This window comes from Vidua chalybeata, chromosome 6, assembly GCF_026979565.1.
Source record: "Vidua chalybeata isolate OUT-0048 chromosome 6, bVidCha1 merged haplotype, whole genome shotgun sequence".
Taxonomy (NCBI): domain Eukaryota; kingdom Metazoa; phylum Chordata; class Aves; order Passeriformes; family Viduidae; genus Vidua; species Vidua chalybeata.
In genome coordinates this window covers 36581979-36608934 of record NC_071535.1, presented here as the reverse complement: position 1 = coordinate 36608934, position 26956 = coordinate 36581979, and the positions used below count along the sequence as shown (strand labels likewise).

Here is a 26956-nt window from a genome sequence, read left to right as displayed (position 1 = left end):
AGTTCAATGATGACACAAAGCTGGGAGGAGTGGCTGATACCCCAGAGGGCTGTGCAGCCCTTGAGAAGGACCTCAACACGCTGGAGAGGTGGGCAGGGAAGAACTGTCTGAAATCCAGCCATGGGTCCTCCCAACCTGACCCATCCTGTGATTCTGTGAACATGGAGACAGGAGACTTCTTCTGTGCTGGTGCTTCCCATGGCTATAGAATGAGAAAACTGAGGCTCTATATTCTACTTCCAACACCAGACTACTCTATGACCTACAGCCCAAGCAAGTGCAAACCTGTGAATCTAAACATTTCCTGATTTGGTCACCCAGAGCTCAACATCCCTCCCCAGCACAAAATAGTCTATCACCACTCAAAAAAAAAAATTGTCAGTAATTCTAGTGTTCTCTAGTAAGTACATATTTAATGGTATAATGGTGTAAGACTTGCAAAAACATTATTTCAAAGAGGTAATACAAAAGTGGTTTTAGTAGGATTTTGAGAACATACATAAACATGTATAAACCTGTAGATTTCAAAACCTACATTGAGAATGGCCACATTGGATTTACACATACTAAAGCAAGGGGAATACTGAGATACTGCATTGGGTCTGACTTCCAGGAGAAAGTGAGGTCTAATATACAAATAAAAAATAAAATCTACATCAGCCCAGAGAAGTTTAACTGCACAATGACTGAAACACACACTGGTTCACAATATTTATTACAACCTATTGCTTTAGACAAACCTGCTGTATGGTTAAGTAAACCCAAAGCACATTGTATGAACCAGCAAAAAAAAAAGTACAGCACAAACCACATAAAAGGTATGCAGTGGAGATGAACAGAGGCATAACTTTAGTTGTAAGTAAGAGCACAATGAAGATCCTGGTAACAGATAATAAAGTCAAATAAAAATTATACTACCAGCACTAAACATAAGATAAGTAAAAATCAGAGTAGCATTGTTATATCTGTATACAAAGAATGCAGGGTCTTTTCAAATACCCTCTCTTCATTCGCTATGACCTGTAAACACACCTCTCCCAAACCATCTTCCCTCCATACCTGAACTAGTATATAAAGATCTATACAGAATGTGCAAATCTAGTGTAAGTATTTTTAGGCTCTCTTCTTCAAACAGAAGAAATACAAGTTTAAGAACATTAACACGACAGATTCCCTCTATCCAGCCTCTGCAGAAAGTATTCAGTAGCAATACTGCCCAAGACATCCAAGCAAAACACTGGACTAAGAAATCCAGAAGAATGCACGAACAATAAATACAAACACATATGAACAAGGGAAAAACAATTATCAAGGGAAACTATTAACATTGGCAAATGAAAGTGAATTAGGACTCTTTTCAGCCTACAGCAGATCTGTTCCTAAAAAACACTCACATGATTTAAGTAAACCTATGATGTTAACTGAGGTTCAACTACACTTTAGGCAGAAAAGATTTATTCATCAGCTTGTTCTTTAAGATGTGATTATCTGGTAGTTACATGTCATGGTCCACACCACTTAATAATGACATATTTATAAGTATTGCTAGACCAGGATGCTGGGAGTCAAACAGCCACTCTGTAGGGTTATTTGCTACTGCTTGCCTTTTCATTACCACTCCACAGATTCTTTCTGCAACAAACATTTTGTCCCTCATACCAATCTGCTACTGATTAATGTTTCTGAAAAAATAAGTTAGACAAAAATATTACAGTCCAGAGTATGGTACCATTTAGTTCTTGTGTTAACAATTCTGGACCAACAGTAATTTAAGAACAGTACCAGCCTGAACAGAATGCAGTTCTAGAGCATTTAAAATACACAGATGTTGAAACAGTCTGGATTTTACTGCAGTGTTAAAGTGAACCAGAGACTAAAGAATTTATATACAAACGTCTCAAGCATAGTCCAGAAGCTCAAGCAGTCACTAGAGTTCACTCCTTCCAGAAATTGCTTTACAGGGTGTTCTTTGCTTTTTCCTTTGAGTGCAGATGTGAACTTCTTCAAACAGGCTCTGAGCTTCCACTCACACTAAGAGTGAACACAGTCAGTGCAAACAACACACAAGTTAATTCAATTTATAGCTCTCAAACTAAAACAAAAAGGAAAAAAAGGTTTCTTAGTGGTATCTATCATTTGTCTGAATATCTCCTGTGAAACAACTTACCAGTAGGTCAGGCAAAACCACTGAATATAAATAGAGAGTCCTTTGGCCAGCACTTAAACCATTTCTGTTGCTGAGATAAAAGTTACACTTCCTAAGTCTAGAAACAGACACAGCAGCCTCCTCTATGACAAACACCTGGTGATCTCCATGCAATGCTGATATGGCTGCAAAGACTTTCAGGGAATTTTCTTTTTTTGAATAAATACTTACATACAAGGCCAAATCACAACATTGCCACCCTAGGAAAGTACATTTTATTGTAAAACTTGATTTGTGGTGAACGTCCAAAAGTTGTCTAATGGTTCATTTGCAAGGCTGGAGTGTGTTACAAAACTCACTACAAAAATCAGTTTCTATTCTTCATCTGAGGACTGAGAGGTTCAGTGTAGTTGTCAGCATTGTAACAACATGGTTAAAGTCATTTTCTAGTAAATCAATATTGCTGGGTAGGTACAGTCAAATGATTTCTACCCAGTGTAAGAGAACCTAGCAACAAGCCTCAAAAATCTCAGACACATCAACTTCTTTAGTCATCAGTACTGAATTTCGTATGAGTGCTGGGAATATTGACCATGACAAGGTCAGGTGTCCAGCGTGTTGACTTCTTTGGAGCAGAAATAATGCACGACTATTGCATTAGGGTATCGAGCAAATGCACTGTAAAGAGAACAAAACACAAACGTCAGCTGCTGAGACAGTTTTCAATATTCGAACAAGAGCATCCAAGGTGGGCAGAATCAGAGAGAGACACATGATAGTGACACTTTTTTAAACTATAGCCTGAACATATTAAAGAGAAAACAGAAAATATAATTCTATGGATATTCTATGAGGTTTTTAAAATCTATTTTCATTTCTGCAGGCACACTCTACTTAGAAGTCACTGGTAACAAGTTAAAGACTGGGGGACATGCTTGCCCTTCAAAATCTTGCTAAACTTAACAGCACTAGAAAAATTCTATATAACCAAAACAATATTGCATATGCAAATTCCAATTCTGATGCTACATGCTGCATGTTAAGAGCAAAAAATTTAAGATGCGTAGCAATATTTAGACTGATGTTTATCAAAATGTTTTGGGTAAAGAACCTTTCCCTATCACTGTCAATGCTACAGATATCTCAGAAGGGCTCCCATCAAGGAGAAAATAATGACTGAGTCATGTAGCATTTCCCTCCAGTTGAAAGAAAAAAAAAAAAAACAAGTGCAAATAAAATTTGCATTCTATATTAACCCAAATTTAGCTACTAGGAATGACAGAAGAAAAATTCACAGATTCACAGAATATTCTGCGTTGGAAGGGACCCACAAGGATAAGAGTCCAACTCTTAAGTAAATGGCCAGTACAGTGATTGAACTCACAACCCTGGTATTATCAGCACCATGCCCTAAGCAACTGAGCTCATCTCAGGGTCACTGGCATCCAAATCATCAAGCAAATTAGTTCTACTTTTAAACATCCTATTGCATGTAAGCTACAAAACATAAATCAGTCAGGGAGCCATAAAGCCATCAGATATAGAAAACTACACATGCATCTCAGCTTAAAATCCTTTATATCATCCTCCTCAATTCTAGTTAAGAAGTAGGTTCTTAGAAAGGCAGTGTTCTTACAAAGTTTTCAAAATTCAGTTTCATGCCTTCTAGAGTTATGAAGTAAGAACTCTTGGGAGTTTCTGAAAGGGTTTTATACTCCTTTGTTAAAAGGAGGATTAAACTCTTGCAGCAGATTCACTGACCAAAGCTTTAAAGTATTCCTAACCATCCAGCTAATTAATGTGAACTGTATTTCAAACACCCTTCAAACAGCTCCCTCATACTGCTGTTCTCTCTGGCTATACACACATTCAGTTTTCCAACATTTTTAGTTTAAGTGTACCAGATTAATATTTGATTCAGTTTACCCAGCTCTCTCACCTGTTACCTATCTTCTTTTTACAAACAGTGCACACCTTCTCCTCTGTAATTATGCACTTTACTTGCTGATGCAAGATCCGCTCCTCCTGGACCTAAAGATGGAGAAAAAACCCAAGTTTCTCAAAAAGCAATGCCATGCCTAGGTCTGATGAAACTGCAAACCATCACAACGTTTAACTGTCAGTGGCTGTACCTACATTACCAAGCTGTGCAGCACAGAAGAAGCTGCTCTGTGGAGCAGAGCAGGTGGTACTGAACACCCAAAACCCACACTGTATGAATCACAGGGTTTTGCTTTCACCTTGGTCCACAGCCTAAGGCATTCAACCACTAAAGGGGTGTTAAGGTGAACAATTGAACTGCTCCCCCTGGTTCACTTCATTTGAAAGAAATCCAGTCCAAGCTGTTTGAGATGATTCTGCAGTGCACACCACAGCACAGTGAGCAAAGATAAACAACTCATCCAAACTAAAATGAATGTACACACCATCTCCTGCAAAAAGGATGTTCAAGCTACATGGTTCCCATTTAATTTCAGGTGCATTGCAGCACCATCTAGAGGACACCCATCCCTATAAGAAACACTAAATTGCAATATTGAATGTATTGTAAAACATTATTTCAATAAGTAACAGGTGGTGGATGCTTACCCTCAGAAACTCTGCATGGAGAAGGTTCTTGAGCACTTGATTAAATCTTTTCTTCTGAGCATTTTCTTCAAGTACTTTCTCTAAGAAGATGCGAATCTCACTAATCTGTGTATTTGCTGGGAGTAGGTTTATTGCCTGGAACAAAGTTAGAAAAAGTTAAAAAGGAATAGAGACTAAAATAGAATAGAAATTGACACACTTAGATTGACACATTCAATTCACTTGCCTACTCCAGTCCTTCTGGAGTCTCCTGCCAACAGCACAGACTGAGTACTTACAGGTCTGACTTACCTTAGTGGTATCCAGTTTGCTGTGGTGCAGTTCCAAAACCTGCAGAGCAGCCTGCAGATTGGCTTGAGGCTCCAGCACCTCCATCTTGATGGGTCCCAGGCAATGAACACTGGGTGGGGAGAGATACATCCGCAGCAGGGACAGATACACCTGTAGCACACACAAGGGAAGTTCTAAAACTGCTGCATGTACCCACAGCTGACAGTGCTGATAAAACCCAGCAATGGTACTAAGTTATACCCATGCCATCCAAAGCTCTGCACTGCTCATTTAAACAGCTCTTAATGTAGACTCAAATCCCATTGGTTTACAGTAACATTGGATACAGTAACATTCTCAACAAAAGACACCCCACAATCACCTAGGAATTCCTAAATTCCAATAGATTATACATAGGTTCCCATATACTAGACAAACCCTGAAAAAGTCTATACAGAGCAAGAATTTTCAAGTCTTGAACAAGGTATGAATAGCGTTCTACTTCCTTACTGAACCAGAAGCTACTTACATCTTTATTGCCATCTTTGTTTCTGTCATAATGTTTATGGCAGTAGCTAGAAGAATCAACAGAGAAGAATTAAGATAAATACAGAAACAGTTACAGGACACAAAGAATCAGTTTACAGAAATTAACATTTAATTACTACTGAAGTCATCCAAGTTAAGTGACTGTACATCTGATTCAGATCAATTCATCAAACTGCACAGCAGGATTACACCATTTATTCTGCATCACAATGCCAAGAGAAGCAAAGTTTTGTGCAAGTCTCCAACTTCCAATCAACTTAAAAAGTCTTAACACAGAAGCCAAATTGAATTTAGCTGTGTAAGAAAAAGGGGGGAAAAAGATATCCCCAATCATATCAACACATCACAGCGTAAAAACCTATGTGTATGTATATCTAATTAGTGTATCTGAATCACTAAAATAAGCTGTTCATTAGTGTACACTGCATAGCAGGGATGAATCCCTTCTAACAAACATTTGCTGAAAATAGCTTTTAAAGCAACTATGTTGAATAGGTCCCAGTGTTCAGATACACCTGCCAGTGTTGCGTAATTCTATTTTTACCTGAGTACTTTCTGATTCACTCAGGAGGTTCCCTGGCACAAATCATACAGAAAGATGCTGTATCTTCACTAACGAGGATTCTTTTTAACGTGGGCTAGTGAAAATCTCTCCAAACAGAAAGAAAGCAAAACAGGACAAGATCACAGACTAAGGAGAGGTCATTGATGATGGTCATACTGCTCTGAAGCACAACAACAGAAGAGCATGAAAAGGCAAACCTCAAGGGGACAGCAGCAGCGTCTGTAATAAACAGACACCCAGAAGAGCTTCAAGGTCAATAAAATGTGAAAACACAGAAGATCCTGAAGACTTACAATGTTCATGCTCCACATATAGTAACATTTCACTACACATCCTATCCACACAGCAGTCAGCAAAATAAGTCTTCCAAAAATGCAAAAAATATAAAATAAAGAAATCCTTACTTTTCAGCCATGTTGGTGTCCTTCAAAATATGAACATAAATAAACAGAGCTTGCTCATGTTTCCCCATTCGACCCAAGAGCAGAGCACGTTCTTCTAGGAGACCTAGAGATAGCATGAAGGATTAAAACAACAGCTACACAGGGAATGACAAAATTAGTGACCAGACTAATAGAAGGAAGTATTAATCTGTGCTCAGGCTACAGTACAAGTTACACTGACACTGTAAGTCTACATTTCACACTAGTCTCAGAAACCTTTTATGAATTCTTAAGTCACCTTAAGAAACAATAACCTTCAGATCTGTTGAGCAATTCAGGCTCATCACAAAGTTAGGCTAAATAGCTGGGAGATGCCATAAGGTCTTAGGTCAACAGTTACAGGAATACTGCAGAAACTGGTAAACCCAATTGTGCCAGCAAAAACAGAGTTAGTATACACACCAGTGGCCTACAACTACAGATAAAGCCATCTTCTCTATTTCCAGCTACCATGATTCTATGATAAGTGAGGAAGTTTTGCTGTACAATGCAATAAGCTAGGGTTTAGTTAACCTATAGAAACAGAACTCACCATCAAAGGGGAAGTCACTAATAAGTCGACTAGGCTCATACCAGCTAGACTTCTCCAGAAAAAGAAGCAGCTTTTTCCGGTAATCCCCCAAGTCTCCTCCTTCCTCCCCAGCAGGCACTGGAGCTCTATCTATATGAAAGAAAACATCATTAGCTTAATTATTACAACTGTCTCACTACACTAGTCTGTACTAGAAGATAAACAAATCATTATGAAGAGGAACTAAATGGTGATAGAACTGTTTCATGGGTTGGGGCTGTCATGTGCCTGCCAAACTAACTTCAGCTCCTAAAAACACATCACATGGCTGGTTAAAGCAATGCTCAAGTTATTCAAAACCCTTCCCTACCCTTAACATGCAGAAGTCAGGGAGCAGTAGCTGCCATTTGACTTAATTATGAACAAAGTGTTGCTTGGTCCCTTGAAAGATCTCTTGAGAGGCAATAAACTAGACTGTCCTACAAACCCACAAGTTTCCAGTTCCCTCCATCACTTAGGTATCTTATGCTGGATCTTAACAGGGAAGGATTACAACATGGAATATGAAGGCTCCCCTGTGCTCTCCCATACCCCAGTCCTCCCACCAGAAAAGGCTAGACATACCTGCAGGGAAAGAACTGAGATATTCTTTCATTAAGCCCTGCACTTTCTCACAGTACAGCTGGATCAGACAGTTGTGGAAGTCTGCACCAGTTTCTTCCCAGACATGAATGATGTGTTCCTGTAAATACATGTTAAGGCTCAGCTGTAGACAATTCCACTGGGAAGTAATTCTTTATAAGGAGCAGTTCCATGCTTGCCTTTACCAAGCTTGACTTCAGGATTTAGTGTATTCTAATTACGTTTTCTTTGCACAACTTACAGCACTGCTAACATTCTGTGAGACAGATCAGGCTCCAACTCCTGGAGAACTAAGATCTTACAGGTAACATTTTGTACTTGAAGGTAAAATGCACTAGTAAAGATTGAGTTCTTACCAGGTAAGGAATAGTCAAGCTTTTAAAATTTTCTATCAAGAAACTGAGCACTTTGTCTCGTGGCAAAGCTTCCACTTCAGGGAGGTCTTCTGTAAATATCTGTTAAATAAAATTTTATTCGGATTGGTGATTTTCCTTTTTTAAGTGCCACAGCATGTTTTTCTCTGAGGCACTAAAGCCCAGCATATAATCTTGTGTCCAAAGAGTAAGCACACGAAGTATAATAAAAAAAAATCTGAGCAGCTTATTCAGGCACTGGGAAGTTATTTCACCCCTGAAAAGACTAATAAACATCCCCACTTCTGCCCTCGTGAACATTCTTCTCTTACAAAGCTCAACACATCCCAAATACAGGGAGTCAACTTTATAGGCAAATCAACACTTGACATTTAAATACTCAATTAGGCTCTTGTGCAAAAGTGTGGCATCAATAACATGAAATGTTCTATCAAAGGTTCCTAGCTATTTATTATGAAGTCTTCCAAGAATGGAAAAGCATAAGAAAAAGTGTAAGATTGACCTGCTTTATCTACTGTTAACATTAGTACTGAACCCAGAAAATACAAATTATATATTTAATTTGGTTTAGCATTAATGAGCTTCTTACAATGAGTTATCCCAATTCCATATACTGCACTAAGAATGTCAACAACATTCTTTCAACCACACTAACCTTCAGTCCATCTTCAGGAAAATCTCTCAGCACCCAGACAGAGTAGGAAAATACCAAGTGCAAGTTCTCTGTGCCTGGAATACAAAAAGCAGCAGTGCTCAATGTTAAAATCCTAAATATTTATCTATTCACAACACAAGCAGATGCTTTCAGAGCCAGCAAACCTTAATTTACATGAAGAATCCAGTTGTTGCTCAAGTCAAGAAAATCACTCATTCCAAAGCTACAATTTCATTGCTTCACAAACATGATTTTAAACAGAAACAAAAATTAACTCAAATACTAAGTGTCACCAAATGCAAAGAATTCAGCCCAAAATCAAGACTGCCTTAATCACATTCCAAAAGTCTTCCCTTTCAACTTGTTTTAATTAGGGTAGAGAGGCAGTGACCTTTTCATTTGTGTAACTTCCTTCAGTCGATTTCCAACCTGTCAGTCCAATGACTTCTACAGCAAATGGTCAAAGAGTTTGTAACAAGTAGTAAAGCATCTCAGTACTGAAGTAACTGGCATAGAAACCACAGGACAGGTAACAGCTTCTCAGCTTTTAGCAAAATGTAGGACTTGCCCCTTTAAAAGAATACTATCGTTTGGACACTTTGGTTCACAATACTAATAAAACATGTTAGGAAAACATGACTTTCCCCTCACCCTCCTGCTCAGAATCATTGAGGCATTCACTGCCCTAACAACATAACACAACTATACAGGAAACAGAAACTTAAAGCAACCCTATAAAAAGGCAGTAATTGTTTGCTTTTCTGCATCCCAAAATATTTAAAACAAGCAGCATCTTCATATTAGCAGAACTTAAAAAATAAATTCAAAAATGCAGATAATGTGCACTGTGAAGTAAAACAATTGGAATAGTTCCCAGGAGAGCCAATCTCAAAGTTTCAGTAACAAAAGCATGACTTGGCAAATGGCAATAAACTTGTGGGTCTGAATTTTCCTGAACTCTATTAACTTTCTGATTTTACAGGGCATGCTAGCCTAACAGAGAAAATTTTAAAAAAAGACAGGACAAGTCACGGAAGTAAGTTCTCATGTAAAACAGAGAGTCTAACTCCTTATAAAGTAGTGTAACATTAATTAGAATAATGACAAAAACACAGAATAATGACAAAACACTGATCAAGCTGCTTTTGCTGAAATCCCAAGCAAATCAAACATGAAGTTAAAACCTACTCAAAACAGTGAAAATATCAGGAGGAGCTCATTAAATAACTACCAAAGCTTATTGATCAGTATACTAAAAGGAAACCACCACACTGCACCACGAAACAGAACAACTGGCTCCCTCAGCATATAACAAAACATTCATCTGCATGGGGACTCCCACAGGCCACAAGCAGGGAATTTCTACACTTCCTCAGCAACAAATCCTTAATTTAAACATGAGCTATAATAGGAAAAGGTTCTGCATAATACTATTTTAAAAGTTGAAAGAATAATGCAACATAGAAAACTATCTCCCACCCCAGCAAATATATAATTCTCCTGCACACTATAAAGAATATTGTTGATGGCAAATCACACAATTAATATTTGCTTTGATGCAATAAACCAGTGCTTACCCTATTGACACAAGGCAAGTATTAAGTATTACCCATCAGTAATACATACCTGATGACTTAAAACACCAGACTACAAGCCTGGAGGAATTTGTAATTACTTGAGAACTACCTAAGAATATTGCATTAAATGCCCAGAAATTGATAGAAAAGAATAGACTAAAGTAGACTTTCTACTTATCTTCATCACTGGAAGAAAATTCAAATTACTATGACCCATTTTCTCCCAGTGGATATTTTAATCAGAAATAAGCAATGTTTTCCAATAAGATATTTAAATTTCAATGAAACTTGAATGCCTTGAGCTAATACTTGAAGGTTGCATTATGCAAGAAACAAACAAGATAACGAGGATACCCTTTCAGCTTGATAGCCTCCAGAAAGCTGCCAAACAGCAGAATAACCACTAAGCCAAACAAGAATAAAAACCTCACAGAAATACTGCTCTTCTTCATACTCACCCAAATGCTGCAAATATTGCACTGTCCTCTCATGGCCCTTCAAAGGCGAGTTGGCTTTCTTTGACTGATCCACCAGTACCTGTAACGCTTTCAAAAGAAAAGAATTCCTTTGTAAATGCTAGTTCCAACGTGAACCCCAAGAAAGTGCATTTTCCCTGTTATGCTACTGAAGACAAAACAAAGTTTTGTTTTGAAAATACAGACCAAATTGTAACAGGAACAAAGATTTAATCACAAGACAGCAATTAAACAACCTCTTCAGAATACTGCCTGCCCACTGAAGTCAAAACACAATACAAAGAACAAATGCTTCTACTCCTTCTCCTCTCCCAACCTCATCATTACCTTTCTCATGGAGACCTTTTTTCTCATACAGTATTATCAGCTCACTATACTTGTGTGCCTTCTTTAGTACATGCTCACTCTCCTCAATATGGCAGTGATTGTTCTCCAGACGTAGCAGCGGTGCCACCAGTGCTACATTTGTCTGCAAGCAAAAAGGGAGCACTTAAACTTCTCTGGAAGTGCACCTTCTAAGTGTACAGTACAAAACACAAGCTGGACATGGGGGCAGGGGAAGAAGGAAGCCTCACAGCATAAGAAAGATAAAAAATGACAGCTTAATATCTTACAGTAAGGTCCATGTTAATTTTCATAATTTTGAGGACAAAAAGAAAACAACACATCAAAGCTATTCCCCTTCAACAACAGAGGTCAGGCTTTGAAAAACATCAAAAAAACCCAAGACCATACTTTCCTGTGTTTAATAATATATGGCAATAAAAGCATTCATTAGACCTTCAAAATACACAGCCACAGCCACTTTCTTTTGACAGAGGCAGCGACCAGGAACAGACACATCTGCCTCATTCCCTGAAACTGCTTCCTGACCAGTGAGGAAACAGGTAACACTCAGATTTTACACATTATTTTTAGATCAAAGACAGACAGTTGTGTGAGCATTTCTGAAGTAGCTCCTTATCCTCCTTCTTAAATGTTTCAGTCTGAAATTCCAACAGAGCTTGCATGGCAAAGCCTTTAGGTCAGACAGAAACTCACGTGCAGGTAACACTTTAATAGGGTGGTATCAATGATTTGTAGCAGCTTCTTTTTGGATTTGATGGTGGGTGTTCCTTCCATGAGGGGTGAGGTACTGGACTGATGATCAGAATCATTTAGCTTCTTCACTAGCTGACTCCTTTTCTGCAGGACATCAAATGAAATTTTAGCAGGAAAAGGTCATGGATTTCTGCATCTCACTTCAGCATATATAACCCACCAACTACAAAGACTAAGTTAAACCAATTTAATTACTTGTTTTAATCAACTGTTTCCCAAAAAATTTTATTGTCACTAACTACTCAACACAAATTTTACAACCATATTCAGGTGTATATATTTGTTTTGCACATTTATAGTTTTGCAAAATGTCCAGAGTCTTGAGAAAATTGTCAGAAGGAAATTCTGTTAACCTGAACAGACATTTTAGAGAAGTCAGGAAACATTTGGAAAACAATTTAGATTTCACACTACTAGGCATAAAACCAGTCCTCCTTCAGGCACAAGCTTCCTTTTACTCTACTAAGAATGGCAACCAAACAATTCAGGTTTCAGTTACAACAAAATAAAGAGGGCAGGAACTTACAAGGCCCATTAATTCCCATTCCACCTTTTACTGCATGCCTTCAACCTACCTCCTGGACAGAGTGCCCTTAATAATAATCATTGAACAAAAAAAAAAAAAAAAAAGAAGTGCTCAAGTTCTCTTCAGAAGGATTCTAGAAATAAAATACTGGATTTATAGTCAGATCCACTCCACAAGGAAATTTTGTCCAATCACACGTGATGTTTTCCACGTATCTGTGGGGTATCTCATGTGTTCCACTTCCCCTGCTCACTCAGGAGCTGCTGCCATATTTTCCAGCCATGAAGACAGCCCATTGAGGCTAGCAGGACAGAGCTGCACTAGGTGTACTGCTTCCAGCACATCAAAGTTAACAAAGCATGCTAGAACTGAATAAGCCTGCTCTAAAACCAGGTAGAGGAGCACTCACTTGAGTTAGGTAGTCTATCAGAGCTAAATGTGCCTTCTCCAGCTCTGCCCCAGAGAGCCCTGGCAGGGGGTTGGGATACTGTAGCTGTTTCCTGTAATCTGTGGGCAGGAGGTCAGGATACAGACCCATCACATGAGTGGGATCTATGCAAAAAATAACTGGTATTAGTAACCATTCATATTTTTGCAAACTTAGAGCAAGCTTATCTTTCTAACAGAGCAGTCTGCAGTCTACTTGTACATCCACAAAGTTCTAGAGCCTAAATAAAATTTGCTCATTACAGAAAAGAAGCTAAAACAACACCAAAGAAGCAAGAGCAAAACGTGTTTTAGAGTCCAAGCACAGGAACTTCCAAGCTGTGCACTTGGCACACTTGGAGAACAAGCCATAATTACAACCTTACTGCTCTTTTTGCAGATTCCTAGCATTAACCTCTCTGACAGTAAGACAGGATTTCTAGGAACAAGCAATGTTTTAAGAGAAGATTTACTGCACTTTTGAAACAAGAACTAAATAGTACTATCTGTAACTAACACACACCCATTTTCACAGAGTTTAAACAAATTCAAAATTACTAGCCACTAATTCAAGCTCAAAATACCTTGAGCTCTCAGCCCTTGTCTTTCACTGTAGTTTTCCAAAGTAAATATTAAGTGGCATGAAAATAAGCTATAGGGTTAAATGCACATGAGAATTCTGTCACCAGTAAAAAGAATCTCAGTCTTAAGCACTATTCTACAGTACAGTTCAGTCTTCAAGCATTCTTCCAATAGCCCTAGCATGACCTAGTATCAGAGACTACTGTTACTTCCAGAAGCACAGGAAAGCTTATTGTTTTCAGCATCTTGGCTAAACCAAGGGTTAAGAGTCCTCATCTGAGTCCAATGATTTTGCAAATCTACGGACGTTCCTTATTTTTCATTCCAAGCTACAAGTAGGCTTTTAGCAGCTGCTGAAACATTCAGCTTCAAAGGGTCTGTGCACATGCTGTGCATGCTTTAAATACCCTAGAATACAAGATATTCTGGAAAAAGGACAAACTCCAGATTTAACTTCATTTACTAAGTGTAGTTTATTAAGTATTTAGTTGTACTTAATTGTGTAGTTAATTAAGTAATTAAGTAATTTAATCACCAGCTCCACCAAAAAATAACTAAATAGCTGCCCAGGCTATTTGCTGTTCACAGGGGACTGATCTGCACAAGGCAGCACTGTTTTGAACTAAAGCAAAACAAAAAAACAAACAAAAAACCCCATAAAATAGCCAGTGAGCTTGACTTCACTCCTCCTAACTTAAGTGATTCAATGCCAACCCAAGCATTTACCTGTACCAAGCTTGGCAAAAACTTGCATGGACTCATCAAAACGCTTCTGGCAGAAAAGGTTGAAGGCAAAGAGGTTCTTTATGTGGTGAATTTGCTGTCGCTTCTCACTATCTGAATCATCTTTCATTTCCTGCATACAAATTAACAAACATTAAAAACTCTCGTGCCTCCTATAGGAAAGAGAAACACCCTAGAGAATTAACAGAAGCATTATCCTGTTGAGAAAGTAGGAAGAAAAAAGATAATCTCTCAAAGTGAACACTGCTGGTGCCTGTCTATGCTTTTTGTGTCACTGAGATAACCTGCAAGGTCATAAAGCTGCCTCTGGTTACCTCTATACCTGCTCCATCACAGCAGATGTCTCTTCACTCAATTGCCTTTTCAATTTTTTTTCTTAAGTCATCAATTCAAAATGCAATTAAGGGGAGTTTCCAGAAACCAAAAAATCCTAACACGGTAAGAGCAGTATAATTAAATACACTGCATCAGCATCTCTAACAAATTATTGTTTCAGGAGTAATACTTCCCAAAAAAAGGTTGCATGACAAAACTCAGAACTCCAAAATACACTGCTTACAAGCTGCCTGAAGACTCTGAAGCCCAAATGATTTCAAAAAGAAGGTAACCAGTTAAACAGCTAAGAGAGCTAATCTTTCATATACAAGATTATTTCTCAAAATCTACACCACAATAGATCAATATGGAATAAAGGCAGCAGAAAACTAAAACTTCAGTTAAAAAAAGTCTAGAGTTTACCAGTTTGTGCAAAGTGGACAGCTGGGAGGTTATACTGACTGGTTAGTGGACTCACTACAGTTAAGCAGATGGCAAACATCCCTTTGTACACTTTTGCACAATTGCATCCACTGCAAACTCAAGTTTTTGAGTACTTACTGCCAACTGCAAAGCCAACTCAAACTGTTTGTCCTGCAGAAGCTGCTGGATCTGTGTGGCTATGGACACCGGAATGAGCCTCCAAACAAAGTGATTACTTGCCACATAGATAATGTTTGTGCTGTAAACAAGACAAAAAATGTCAATTATTATTTTCAGTGCTCAGAAAGCAGCAATACCCCATCTTAAAGGAATCCAAATCCAGTAATACAAACATGGATCAATCCAAGAGCAACTGGAGCATTATTGCAAAGCAGAAAGAAGACTATCTCCAGTGTCATGAATTCTTAGAGACCCTCAACTCTATCCTTTCCTCCTCAAGGTAGGGCCTCCACCAATCTCCATAAAAACCCAAGAGACTGCTTCAGTGCTACATCTTAAGGTGAGAATTAGAAAAGCTGCTCTTCTCCCAGTTTTCCAGCATGCTACATGCAGCCTGACAACAGTGACAGTGAGTTACATCAATACCCTCCAGAGGTGATGAAGCGTGGCCTCTGCAGCTCGATGCTCTGCACCAGCAGCCGCGGTTCAAAGGTGCGGATCTCCACGTACCTTGGCAGAACAGCAATGATGTAGGGAGGCTGGTGTTCTGTTCATGAAACAAGTGAAACATTTAAGTTGATTGTTCTCAAGCATTCCTTAAAACAAGCTGTGACTTAAGGCTTCTCTTCAATTGTTCATCCCCCTGAAATGTGCCCCTTTTACATATTCAAGACAAAACTCAGCGCCTGACACTGACAGCAATTTGCTAACAGACTTCTACCAAGCCTTTTGCTCATCCTTCACCATAAGGAAATTCTGAGGCACCCGGACCTAGAGTGCTTTAACACACTACCTTCCAATTCAGACCTTGTCCCTGTATAAAAGATATGGAATACACCTATTTTATGAGGACAGAGGCCCACAGACCACAAGCAAAGAAGGCTAAGAAGCAAATACAAACACGCAAAACCTTCTGAAGAGTACAACTTAGAATACTGTAGAAACTGTCACACTCCAAATCCAGCTGGTTTCAAAATGCTGTGAACATAACGATTTTATCACATATACAAGAGTAAAGAAGTAAATTTAAACAAAACAAAACAAAAAAAAAAAAACAAACTGCTAGTTCTCACCCATGGCTATAGGAATATCTGTCCAGTTCAAGGCACATTTCTGAGTACAGACCCCTTCTTCATTAAGCACAACTGTTAGATCATCTTGGCCAACTGCAACTTTTCCATCTGCTACAGGAGCTACCAATGGTTCCAGCTGCTTCCCTGTGGGAAACAGTTCTTTGATGGATCCTTTTCCATCCACCTAGGATAATAAAGAACATTTTAAAAAAAGTGTTTTTCACAATAATCTTTTCTTCACAACCTACGTAAGACTAAAGCAAAAACCCCTAGAGGGATTTTGCAGCCCAGGCTAATCACTAACAGGACAAGTGCAAATTTAAAGAGTTTCTGCATATCATAATTCATCCTGCTTATACATCAGTCTGAAATAAAAAATTATTACTTTTATGTCTGAGATGATCATAGTAGTTGAGCACATCATTCACACCAGTTTATCAAATGTATTATAGCACAGCAGCATAATCAGCTAAAGTGTCCAAACCCTTCATTTAGGCCAAAACTTTTAACATTGTTTTATTCTGGCATGAGTGAGTACTGCCACATAAAAAAACCAACTAACTAAAAGCCTAAAAACCTGCCTAGCCATCTTCCCCTGCCCTAACCACTCATTATTTTGGCCATATGCTATAGTGGGAACTGAACTCACACAAAAAATTCATGAGCTGCTGTAACAACCAAAACAGAGAATCCTTCTTCAACTTCAGCCACACATTTCTGCTGCTTCCCTTGCATTACAACTCAAGCATTTGATAAATCAACAGCTAGGCACCAGAAAACACTACCATAAAAACATGAGTACTTTTCCTGCCTATTTAGTCAAGGACAGGTCAGTCAAGCACCAAAGCCAACCCACAGTAAACACTTGGACAGTTGGTCTCCACCCTGGTTGCTTGAGCAGCTGCACAGCTACTCCTAGCACTAGAATAGCAGGAATCAACAGCTAGGAGAGCATTGCAGAAAGGCACCCCTTATTTTGTGAGCAGCATCAGTTTCAATTGATTGTAAAAATTATGTGTGGTTTTCCTTTTGACTACATGTGTGGTGCACCCCATCTTCATCTTCTTTTCCTATTATATCTGCAGAAGCCAATTGTAAAGGCAGAAAAAAGAATAAACTATAGCTGCAAATGAAGTCTACATGGAAACTGTAATATTAAATTACCAGTAAGTTCAGAGGCTTTCAAACAATTACAGTTCGGCTAGAGAATGAAAAATGAAAGAATGGGTAAGCTTCACTGTATGTCAGATGAGTTATTCTTGGTCTCTTTGTCCTTTTAGAGCTAATCTCATTTCTTAATGCATTAAATAAAATGCAAACTGAGCTTACACAGACTGCTGCCAAAACAAAATGTATCTTCTCCAATTCCTTTTTTCTGCAAGAGCTGCAAACACTGGTCTAAACAGTGACAAACAGAAGATCACTTCCTGACAAATATCCATTTAAAAGGACAGGCTTAAACTGCCCTTTCCAAAGCCACAAATAGCAGAAGTACCAGATGCTGTACTTCATAAATCTGTTAGCTAAATTCCTGAGCACAGGAGCAGCCTCCATAGTCTCTGCTGTCACCCAAATCTTTTAAAACACTATTACACAGCCCCATCTCACCCTTATCAAGTAATAGTCCCTCTTGAAGCCTACACAGATGGAGTTTTCACACCAGGCCATGGACTTGGGTACATCAGGTACGCTGAAGTCTCCCTGAGGAAAACAGGTTAAACTGGTTGTTATGAATGAAAAGCAAAAGTCAAATCTGGCAACAGAGTATAACAGGTTGCTCCCTTGTCAACACCATATCCCCCACCACCTGTGCCCAGCATCTACTGCTCAAGGAACGGCAGTATTCAGCAAAAAGGCTAGACTCATGTACAGTAATGAGGTGTGCCCTGAGCTAGCTGAGAATTTTCTAGTAGAAAATTTTCTAGTAGAGCATTGTAGCTGAAAAAGCCTCTACCCATCTCAATTAGGTTTTTTTTCTCATTCCAGTATTCACAACCGCAGCTCTCTACACTTGTCAGAAACTATCTTCTGAATTAGTGACATGCTTGAAAAACTTAAGAGTAGAAGTGCACCCACTTCCATAATGTTTTTGCAAGGTATGCATGCTCATACATTTCACTGACTTAAAAGTCAAGTACTTAAAAGTGTACTACAACCAGAACATTAAAATACAGGATAAAGCCCTTACTTTAACTTATGAAACTGTACTAAATGCCATTAACTGTGATTTCAAACATGTACTTTCACTTCTCTCTGCTGTTCCATTGTTAAATCTCTGCAGAACCAACCATCAATGTTCTGAAAGTCAGCAGTGCCTCTAAGTAACAGGGACTGCATGGCAAGCAGTGAAGAGTAATGACCCTTCCCTGCTGAGACATCCTGGCTACAGAAAGAACACAACTCACCTGGAGTTCATGGAACTCTCTGTCCTTCCAGAAATAAAGCTGGAGCTTCTTACGCACTGCCACACACATCCTCAGCACCTCTTCCCCTGTATCTGATTGCTGTGAAAACAGACAGACCTAACTCAAAGGCACTCACAGAGAACCAAGTAACATAAGACAAGGCCAAAAGAAGCCTCTGTTAGAAGCAAAGCAGCCCACTGAAGAGCAGTGTTCATCCATCTTTGTTCATCCATGCCAGAAGAGCACTCTCCCTAAAATGGAAGCATAGGAGGGAGAGGAAGGAGGCGGGGGAGGTAGCAGGATACTTAAAAACTAACTTTGACAGGGATTGTGACATCAAGGAAATCCAAAAAAACTAAGAGAGCACAAAAGGCATACACACACACAAATAGAAGATAAGTAGAGAGCTATCAGTCCAACCCTGAAACTGGGATAAACAGCTGGAACTCTATGCAGTATAGGAGAGGTGAGGAAATGGAACAACACAAAGAATGTGTTACACTAACAGATAAAACTATTAATAATCTAATACTCTAACCTGTTGGAAAATTTTCTTGACAAGAAATACTAGGAAAGCTAAGTGCCTGGACACACAAGCAACAAGCCACTTTGCCATGACCAGATGTAAAGGTGCCTTGAAAGACATTAGTTTTCATGTCTAGAAAACACCAAGTACTTCCTTGAAAATATTTAACACTAAGCTCCCATGGGGCAAAAAGAAAAAATTATGAAGAGCACTAAACCATCTCTTCTGATTATGAAAAAGGTGTCTGAACAATATGGGCAGGCTGATAGAAATTACTCACTTAATGAACCAGAGCATCTGAACAGAGGACTGCTACACCTTACAGAACCATTTTAGGGCTTGAATCTACCGCTACTACTGTAGGACTCCTTGGGACAATAAAGAGAAACAAAAATGTAAAAAAAAACAGTGATAGAACTGCTTGCAGAAGGAAACCACAATGAGCTAGTACATTGGCAATGCAAGGAAAGGAAATGGCTTTTATATTAAGGGGACCTTTCAAAAAAAGAATAGTCAAAGTTAGTATAGAACAAAAATGCTTTGAAGTCTTGTATCAAAAGTTCTGTATCAAAAGCTGCAATCATAACAGGAACAGGAAAATACCTTGTAAAGCAGAGGAAGAAAAATAATTTTAAAATGTTGCCTTAAACAAATGCAGTAGGTATTAATTTTAAAAAGTACTAGTACCCAATAAATTTTCATCTAATACAAAATAACAAACCTACTCCATACAGCAACATGAAAAAGGAATCCTTACTACAAACAGTAAGGACATTTGTGCAGCTGTATTCCTTCCCTTACCTGGAGATCACAAGTGAAGAGAGATGCACCTTTTGCCTTTGAAATTGTGGTGATTTGTTGAAATGTCAACAGGTCATGGACGTAAATGTTATTTTCTGTTTTAAACAAAATTCCAATTATTATTTAATACATGTAGAGTCACTGCTAATTCAAACAAGTTACTGTATTCTATGTTTATATAAAAAAGAATTTGTGAAACTAAGAGCTGCAAGAAAGGAAAAGAAGCATTTTCCCAAAAGTTGAAAAATGCTAAGGCACATACAAATACAATAAATGCAGAAAAGAAGACTAACACCAGCACTGGTAAAACTACAGGAAGGTACTGCTAACCAAGCAGGGGAAGGCAGAGTGGAAGGGACAGCAAGCAGGCCAGAACACAGCAAGCTCAAGATGGAAGACTGCATGAACAAAGATAAGTGGCTCCTGAAATTAGTGGAAAATGAACAGCTGAAAATGTAGGGTCCTGTTTTTGTATGCACGAGGATGCAAGCCGCAGAAATAATACTGGAGCTGGAAGAGTTGGGACTTGGAGATCATAAAGAAACAAGTAGTAAGCAAAAAAAGACATTAGAAGATCCTAACTTAAAGAAAGCCAGAGCCAAGCAAACTTAAATCTTCCACAAGACACTAAAAGATCACATCTGCCTAAAGTGAATTTGGTGCAAGACATCAATGGTAAGTTTGCTACATCAAGCAGATTGAGTCAGAAGTTTTAGTGCCTATCACACAGTGCACACACATACACATGCATGCACATACGTTTACATACAGGGGGCAACACAAACTATATTTTCCACAGCCACTTCAGAGATGCATGTACTTCATTCCTAATCACAAATCAGCATTAATGCTTTGTTCTCCCAGCTGGCAAAGCTGCTTCTCAATCTATGCTGCTCAATGCTTCCTCTGCAAAATGCAAAGCTAAGCTCTACACAATGACTTCTCAACAACCAGACTACTATGTTGGCTTGTGGGAACGGTGCCACATTCAGACAAATAACTGCATCTAGAAGAACTCATTAAATATAAACCACTTTTCTTCACTTACCTAATAGACTGACCAAAATTTTAAATTGAGAAACAACATGGATCTGAAAAGGAGAATGCTGTTAGTGACTCCATTAATAAACTAAAACTCTCAATAAGGTTTGATTATAGACAGTCTAAGAAAATCCCAAAATAATGAGAACAGCAAGGCAGTTTTCCATGCACAACCTTCCTTCCGCTATTTCAACTCTTTTCAGTTACAGTGAAAAAGGTTTTCAGTGTAACTTTTCACAAGCTGGCACATAGCATTTGCAACCTAAGCTGGTGTAAAAAGCTTTGGTATGTTACTAGTGCAAACATACTTCTAAAGCATACACAGAGTGTTGCATCCTGAAAGAGAATGCAAAATCTTTAAGGTGTTTTCCCTGGAATCAATATAATAATTGAGCACAAATTCTCAAAAAAAAAAAAAAAATGGTAGCAAGACTGGCAGCTACTTTATTTCTACATTTCCAGTATGTGGAATTACATTCATATTCCTATAGGATATCATGTGAGAGTCAAATAACACATTACAGTCTGTTGATGCATTACCATCATTTTTACAGATATTCTCAGTCAGAACAACTATTGTTAACAAAAGCCAAAAACAAACCTGCAAGTTCCAATTCTTTGGTTTCTGCTTTAGCAATCAAACCAAGTTTATTCTGTTATGGGAAGAGTGGTGAAAAACATCTTGCTGTTACACCTCTAAGAAAATCTTTAGCTTTGGGAAATGTTTTTGTTAAGCACAGCAGAGATTGCAGATGAACATTTGATATTTCATTTATTGGCCGAAAACTGTTCCCACATCAAGAAGATGGTATTTCCTACCTGTTGAATCTTCTTTGAGAAGTTCTTGTTGGATTTCTCTAGCGTCACTTCAAACCTGTTGCAACCTATCAGAAAGATAGACAAGGATATGTAAACTGAAGTTGCTTGTGACTGTGTGTACCTTACACTAAGTAAATTACAAATAATTATGAAAGCGAACTTGGCCACTTAACATTGGAAGAATGACACTTAAACGTATCTGTGCTAACTTTTACATCACAGCTAAATGCATCAGAGCATCTTCTACACAGTCAGGTGAAAACGTAAATTACATTTCTTGTACCCAGCTGAGGCCCTCAACAGTAGTTACATTTCTGCCTTGCCCAAGTTTTACATTACAAGCATTATATTTAAGTAATTTGAAACCCAGAGATACGAAGATACCCATAAAGATTTTATCCACAGTACTCAAATATCAGTAACTTAAATTGCTAGGGTGCACATCACTGCAAAATAGACAAGGAATAAACACTACACCACAAGGGTTTAAAAGGAGTTTTAGGGAGAAAGACTTACAGACACTTTCTGATGACATAACCTCTCCTGGCATTGATGCAAAAAAGGGGGAGAAATTTACCATGTGAGATAAGACACTAGCAACTCAAGACTAGCATGTTCCAATTGGACAGACAACCTACAAGTTTCAGAAAAATCAAGCTGAATTCAATCTAGAATCCAAGCAGCTACAAATTCATATCTTTCCAAGAGCTGATGAACTTGGAAACTTACATTTGGTGTTTACTTTCCTGTGCCATGCTACAAAATACTACTGCGTTCAAAAACATCAGTTTCTACATAATAGCAGGTAACGTGAAATACAAACATCTTTAGAGAAAATCGATTTTAACTAAACCAAAAATAGAATAGTTCTATTTGTGGCATTCCTAGAACAGACTATGAGCACTTAGGACTGTCAAAGAGGCAGGGAAAGAGTAAATACCTGACAAAACTAGTTAGTATTTAGCCCTCTTCCCCATCCATGATGCTCATGGACTCACTGAATGTATTTGCTGACTCACCAATCCAGTCTGTCATTAAAAGATAACACACATCAAAACTCTGGCTACTTGCACATGGCACTGCTTTTACACGTATTTGTACACCGGATTCACTAAAATTACAGTCACTTACTGTAAATTTAAACAAAGAGAAACCTGAAATAAAACCTACTTCACATACATGAAATTCTATATATAAAAAAAATCAGCAATTAATCACACTTGTGTTAAAGTGTGCAGGAAATGTCCAGCTCTAAAAGTGCAGGAAACAAAAATAACTATCAACTTTTTTTGTGCCATTCTTAAAATCAACTTACCTACATCTTTCTTGATCCTGTAAAGCAGAAGATGCCCTTGTTTCGTACCAACAAGGAGCCATTCCTCTACAAAGACAGGAGAAAAAGAGTCTAATTAGTTCAACAAATACTGCCCTTCACAGCTGTGCTGGTTTTTCCTGGGGTAGAGTTAATTTTCTTCAAAGTGCCTATTATGGGGCTATGTTACATTTATCAGAACACTTGGAAACTTGCTTCAAACACCAAAAAGAACTTTCTGTAGTGGCTACACAGGTCTCCTATCACCTCTCCAGTGGGAGTGCACAGAAGTAGCTTTAACTCTCAGGAGAGGATAGCCAAAGAGCAGGCAGTAAAACAGAATAAACAGCCTGGCCATCACATTCCACTAGCTCATACAGAAATAAAGAAGCAAACCATTGCATCTTGTGTGCCATCAAATGAGGCAATAAACTATTCTTCAGACATTATTATCTCTCAGAGAGGAACTGTGCTGCATAAAGGGAAGTACTGTCAGAAAGAAAAACAATGAGTTTACATGGGTTTGATTGTTAGTTTTGTAAGTCAGGTTTTTAAAATGTCTCTCTGAAATAGTCAGCTATGTTTGGAAGGAGAGTGGCAGCTTTGCTTAGGTAACATTTGGATTGGTTGGACAACCAGGAATCATTCAAGATTTATAAAAGACGGCCTTTATATACAAATTCTATGGCACAGTTTCAGACTCGTCCTCTTTACAGCATTTACACCACACAAAATGCATAAAATATTTAGAGGCTCATGAAATATGACTGAATTTCTTCCTCATTGAATATCATACAGGAAAGCAGCAGACATGAATATCTCCTTCTACATCTAGTACTTCCTCATCACAAAAGGAATTTGCATTTTAATAAAAACTTATTTCCTGCAAGACCTTTCTTCTACTACTTGGTAGAAACATTGTAGAGACAGAGTTACACATCTTCTTTATAAAACCATAGTGCTGTAAGTCTGTATATTTAGGCATTTTTTTTCCTAGTTTAGCAAAATAAACGCTTTCAAAGAGAGAAAAAGATAAAACCTGCAATGCAGGAATAAACTACCTTTACATCCTCTCCAGCACATCACTCTACCATAAACAATCCATGTATAACAGGAGTATTATCATTCAGGATATAGTTCTTAAAACAATTCATCGGGGTCACAATTCCATAGGGTGTGGAGCTTTTAGAATTGCTGATTTTGCATGATGGTAGTACATCCGATGGCACCTGGTCACAGCTTTGAAAAGCCTTATCAAGCTTAATCATTAGGACAGCTGGTGCAGTCACCTGACCAAAATCTTGACTCTCAAGTATGTCCAAAAATATAACCCACAATTATATATCATTAACACGTGCAAACGTATTGGAAATCTAAGACTTCAACACACCACCAGGCCTCCAAATTAACTTTAAGTCACAACATAGGGAATGCTTTTTTAGCAAGAAAGTAGGCGGTCCAGGGTTGCAGGCACGGGAGTCCCGGCAGCCTCCCCCGCAGCCGGGCAGGGCAGGGCAGGGCAGGGCAGGGCAGGGCAGGGCAGCGCGGCCCGCGACCGCCGGCGCTCCCGGGAGCGGAGCTCGGCACCGCCGGGACCCGGGGAGAGGCTCCCGCGCCCCGGCACGCCCGGCTCGGCCCGGGGGGGCGGCAGGGCTGCGGCCACTCAGGGTGCCGCCGGCCGGGCCGGGGGGCGCTGCCACCCCCGGCCCGCCGCAGGGCAGGGCAGGGCGCGGCAGGGCAGGGCACGGCAGGGCACGGCACGGCACGGCACGGCAGGGCGCGGCAGCCGCACGAACGCTGCCCGGGCCGGAGGAGCGGAGCGGCTCGGGCTGCGGCGCGGCCCCTCCGGCTCACCCCAGGCCGCCAGGCAGTCGATCTGCAGCGGCAGCTTCTCCAGGATCGGCACATGCTCGAAGGCGTCGTGCATGGCGGCGGCTCCTCCGGCTCCGGCTGCCGCCGGGGCCAGGCACAGGCGGCACCGGCGGGCTCGGCCCCGACGGAAGCGCCCCCGCGCCCACGGTCCCGCCCCTTCCGGCAGCGCCCGCGCCCGCCCGGCGCCACTTCCGCACCGCGCCCAGCTCCGCCCGCACCCAGCTCCGCCCCGCCTGTCCCGGCACCGCCCCCATTGTCCCGGCACCGCCCCGCCTGTCCCGACACCGCCCCGCCTGTCCCGGCACCGCCCCCATTGTCCCGGCACCGCCCCGCCTGTCCCGACACCGCCCCCATTGTCCCGACACCGCCCCCATTGTCCCGACACCGCCCCCATTGTCCCGGCACCGCCCCCATTGTCCCGACACCGCCCCCATTGTCCCGGCACCGCCCCCATTGTCCCGACACCGCCCCCATTGTCCCGGCACCGCCCCCATTGTCCCGGCACCGCCCCCATTGTCCCGACACCGCCCCGCCTGTCCCGGCACCGCCCCCATTGTCCCGGCACCGCCCCCATTGTCCCGACACCGCCCCCATTGTCCCGGCACCGCCCCCATTGTCCCGGCACCGCCCCGCCTGTCCCGACACCGCCCCGCCTGTCCCGGCACCGCCCCGCCCGCCGCGCTCAGCCCGCCCCGATTGTTCTTCCGGCGCCCCACGGACTCCTCAAGGGTGCTGGCACTGTCCGGGGGCGTTCCACCAGGAACAGCGCCCTGTCCCAGCCTCAAAAACGGGGCTCCGCGCCGGCATCAAACAGCCCGTCCCGGGGACTCGGCGCGAACGGGAAACGCGGTTCGGCGCGCCACCGAGGGGACCCTGACATAGCCCTTGTGCATCTTCATACAGCCCGAAAAGGGGACAGGCTGTAGGAAACACTCGTCTTCCCAAAACGTCACTACAGGAGGTGTCCGGTTGCCATTGGCTACCATAAACCAGAGAAAGTAGCAAAGCACCCGGGATGCAACGGCAAAAATTGACCTGCATAACCTGCGGCAACCAGATGAGAACAGCGAAGCAAGTATCTTGCAAGCACATGTCTAATTTTTGAGGTCATAAGTTTTGCTTTAATGAATTTATCCAGTGAACTTGGCCAGTGAATTTCAGTCTTCAGGAGGAAATCTTTCTTGTTATTTTGCCCCTTCCAGAATCGGCCATGGTTGCATTTATGTTTGTCATGGAGAGATGCAATGTTCACAATCACTGACCTAGAAAGTAAACTAACTAAACCAAACTCAAAAAGCACATCTTCACCAACAGAGACCACTTTTAGAAAACAGGGACTGAGGATGCTCTGTGCTGGCAGATCAAAGCACAGGAATGGGAGAACAAGCATGGCATTCTTGCATCAAACTTCTCTCCTGCTCAGGAATGAACATTTTGTGCTAAAGCACAAAACTGTGCTAAGTCAGATCCCTCCTCACAGATAGCAAAACTGCAAATTTCCAAAGGTGTTACGGCTCAGGCATATAGCTGTCTTTTTAACCAAGGAAAAGGGTTTTTAACAAAAGGAAAAGGGACATGTCAGCGATTAGTGAAACAAAATGTTTCAGTAACACTGGGTAATAATGACTTCACATGTTTGTAGTCCAGAGAGCAAATGATTTGTGAAGCGTTACCCTCTTCAGACTTCACATAAACAACATAAACATGCATACAACATAAAATGCCATATAAAGTGAACATGAGGATAAATAAAGCCCACAAACTCACACCCCTACATCTGCAGAATGAGATAAACATAACCTTCCCTAGGTCTTATGATCCTGACTCAGTCTGTGCCTATCAAGCCTCTTGCATTTCTTTACCAGGGCATGTGATCTCTTACTCAGTCCCTCCTTCAGAGTTCCTAACAGGGACATCTTGTCACCCTAACAAAAAGCTGGTCATCATCTTCTTCACCATTTTTCCAGTTCTGTGCATGGTATGCAGATATATCCTACAATTCCAACAACTATT

At 40.4% G+C, this 26956-nt stretch overlaps 1 protein-coding gene across 1 annotated transcript; it reads right to left on the bottom strand.

Moving 5' to 3' along the window:
* Positions 1–385: 385 nt before the first annotated feature.
* Positions 386–25024, bottom strand: VPS39 (VPS39 subunit of HOPS complex). The gene is made up of 25 exons (XM_053946058.1): positions 24926–25024; positions 23075–23140; positions 21760–21824; positions 20948–20990; positions 19900–19994; positions 18573–18671; positions 17776–17868; positions 16168–16351; positions 15521–15641; positions 15053–15173; positions 14159–14288; positions 12834–12976; positions 11839–11982; positions 11125–11266; positions 10780–10866; positions 8745–8818; positions 8072–8170; positions 7698–7815; positions 7095–7223; positions 6524–6626; positions 5535–5580; positions 5027–5176; positions 4736–4870; positions 4086–4177; positions 386–2824 (listed from the first exon to the last, which is right to left on the bottom strand). The coding sequence occupies exons 1-25, from the start codon at positions 24996–24998 to the stop codon at positions 2749–2751; spliced, it is 2628 nt and encodes an 875-aa protein (XP_053802033.1). The 5' UTR covers positions 24999–25024; the 3' UTR covers positions 386–2748.
* Positions 25025–26956: the final 1932 nt, after the last annotated feature.

Coding starts and splice junctions, on each gene's coding strand:
- VPS39 (XM_053946058.1), bottom strand. CDS start 24,998: ATGCACGACGCCTTCGAGCATGTGCCGATCCTGGAGAAGCTGCCGCTG. Junction 17,869..18,572: donor GAGAGTTCCATGAACTCCAG/GTGAGTTGTGTT, acceptor TGTTTTCCTCAG/GGAGACTTCAGCGTACCTGA. Junction 8,171..8,744: donor TTCCTGAAGATGGACTGAAG/GTTAGTGTGGTT, acceptor TTTATTTAACAG/ATATTTACAGAAGACCTCCC.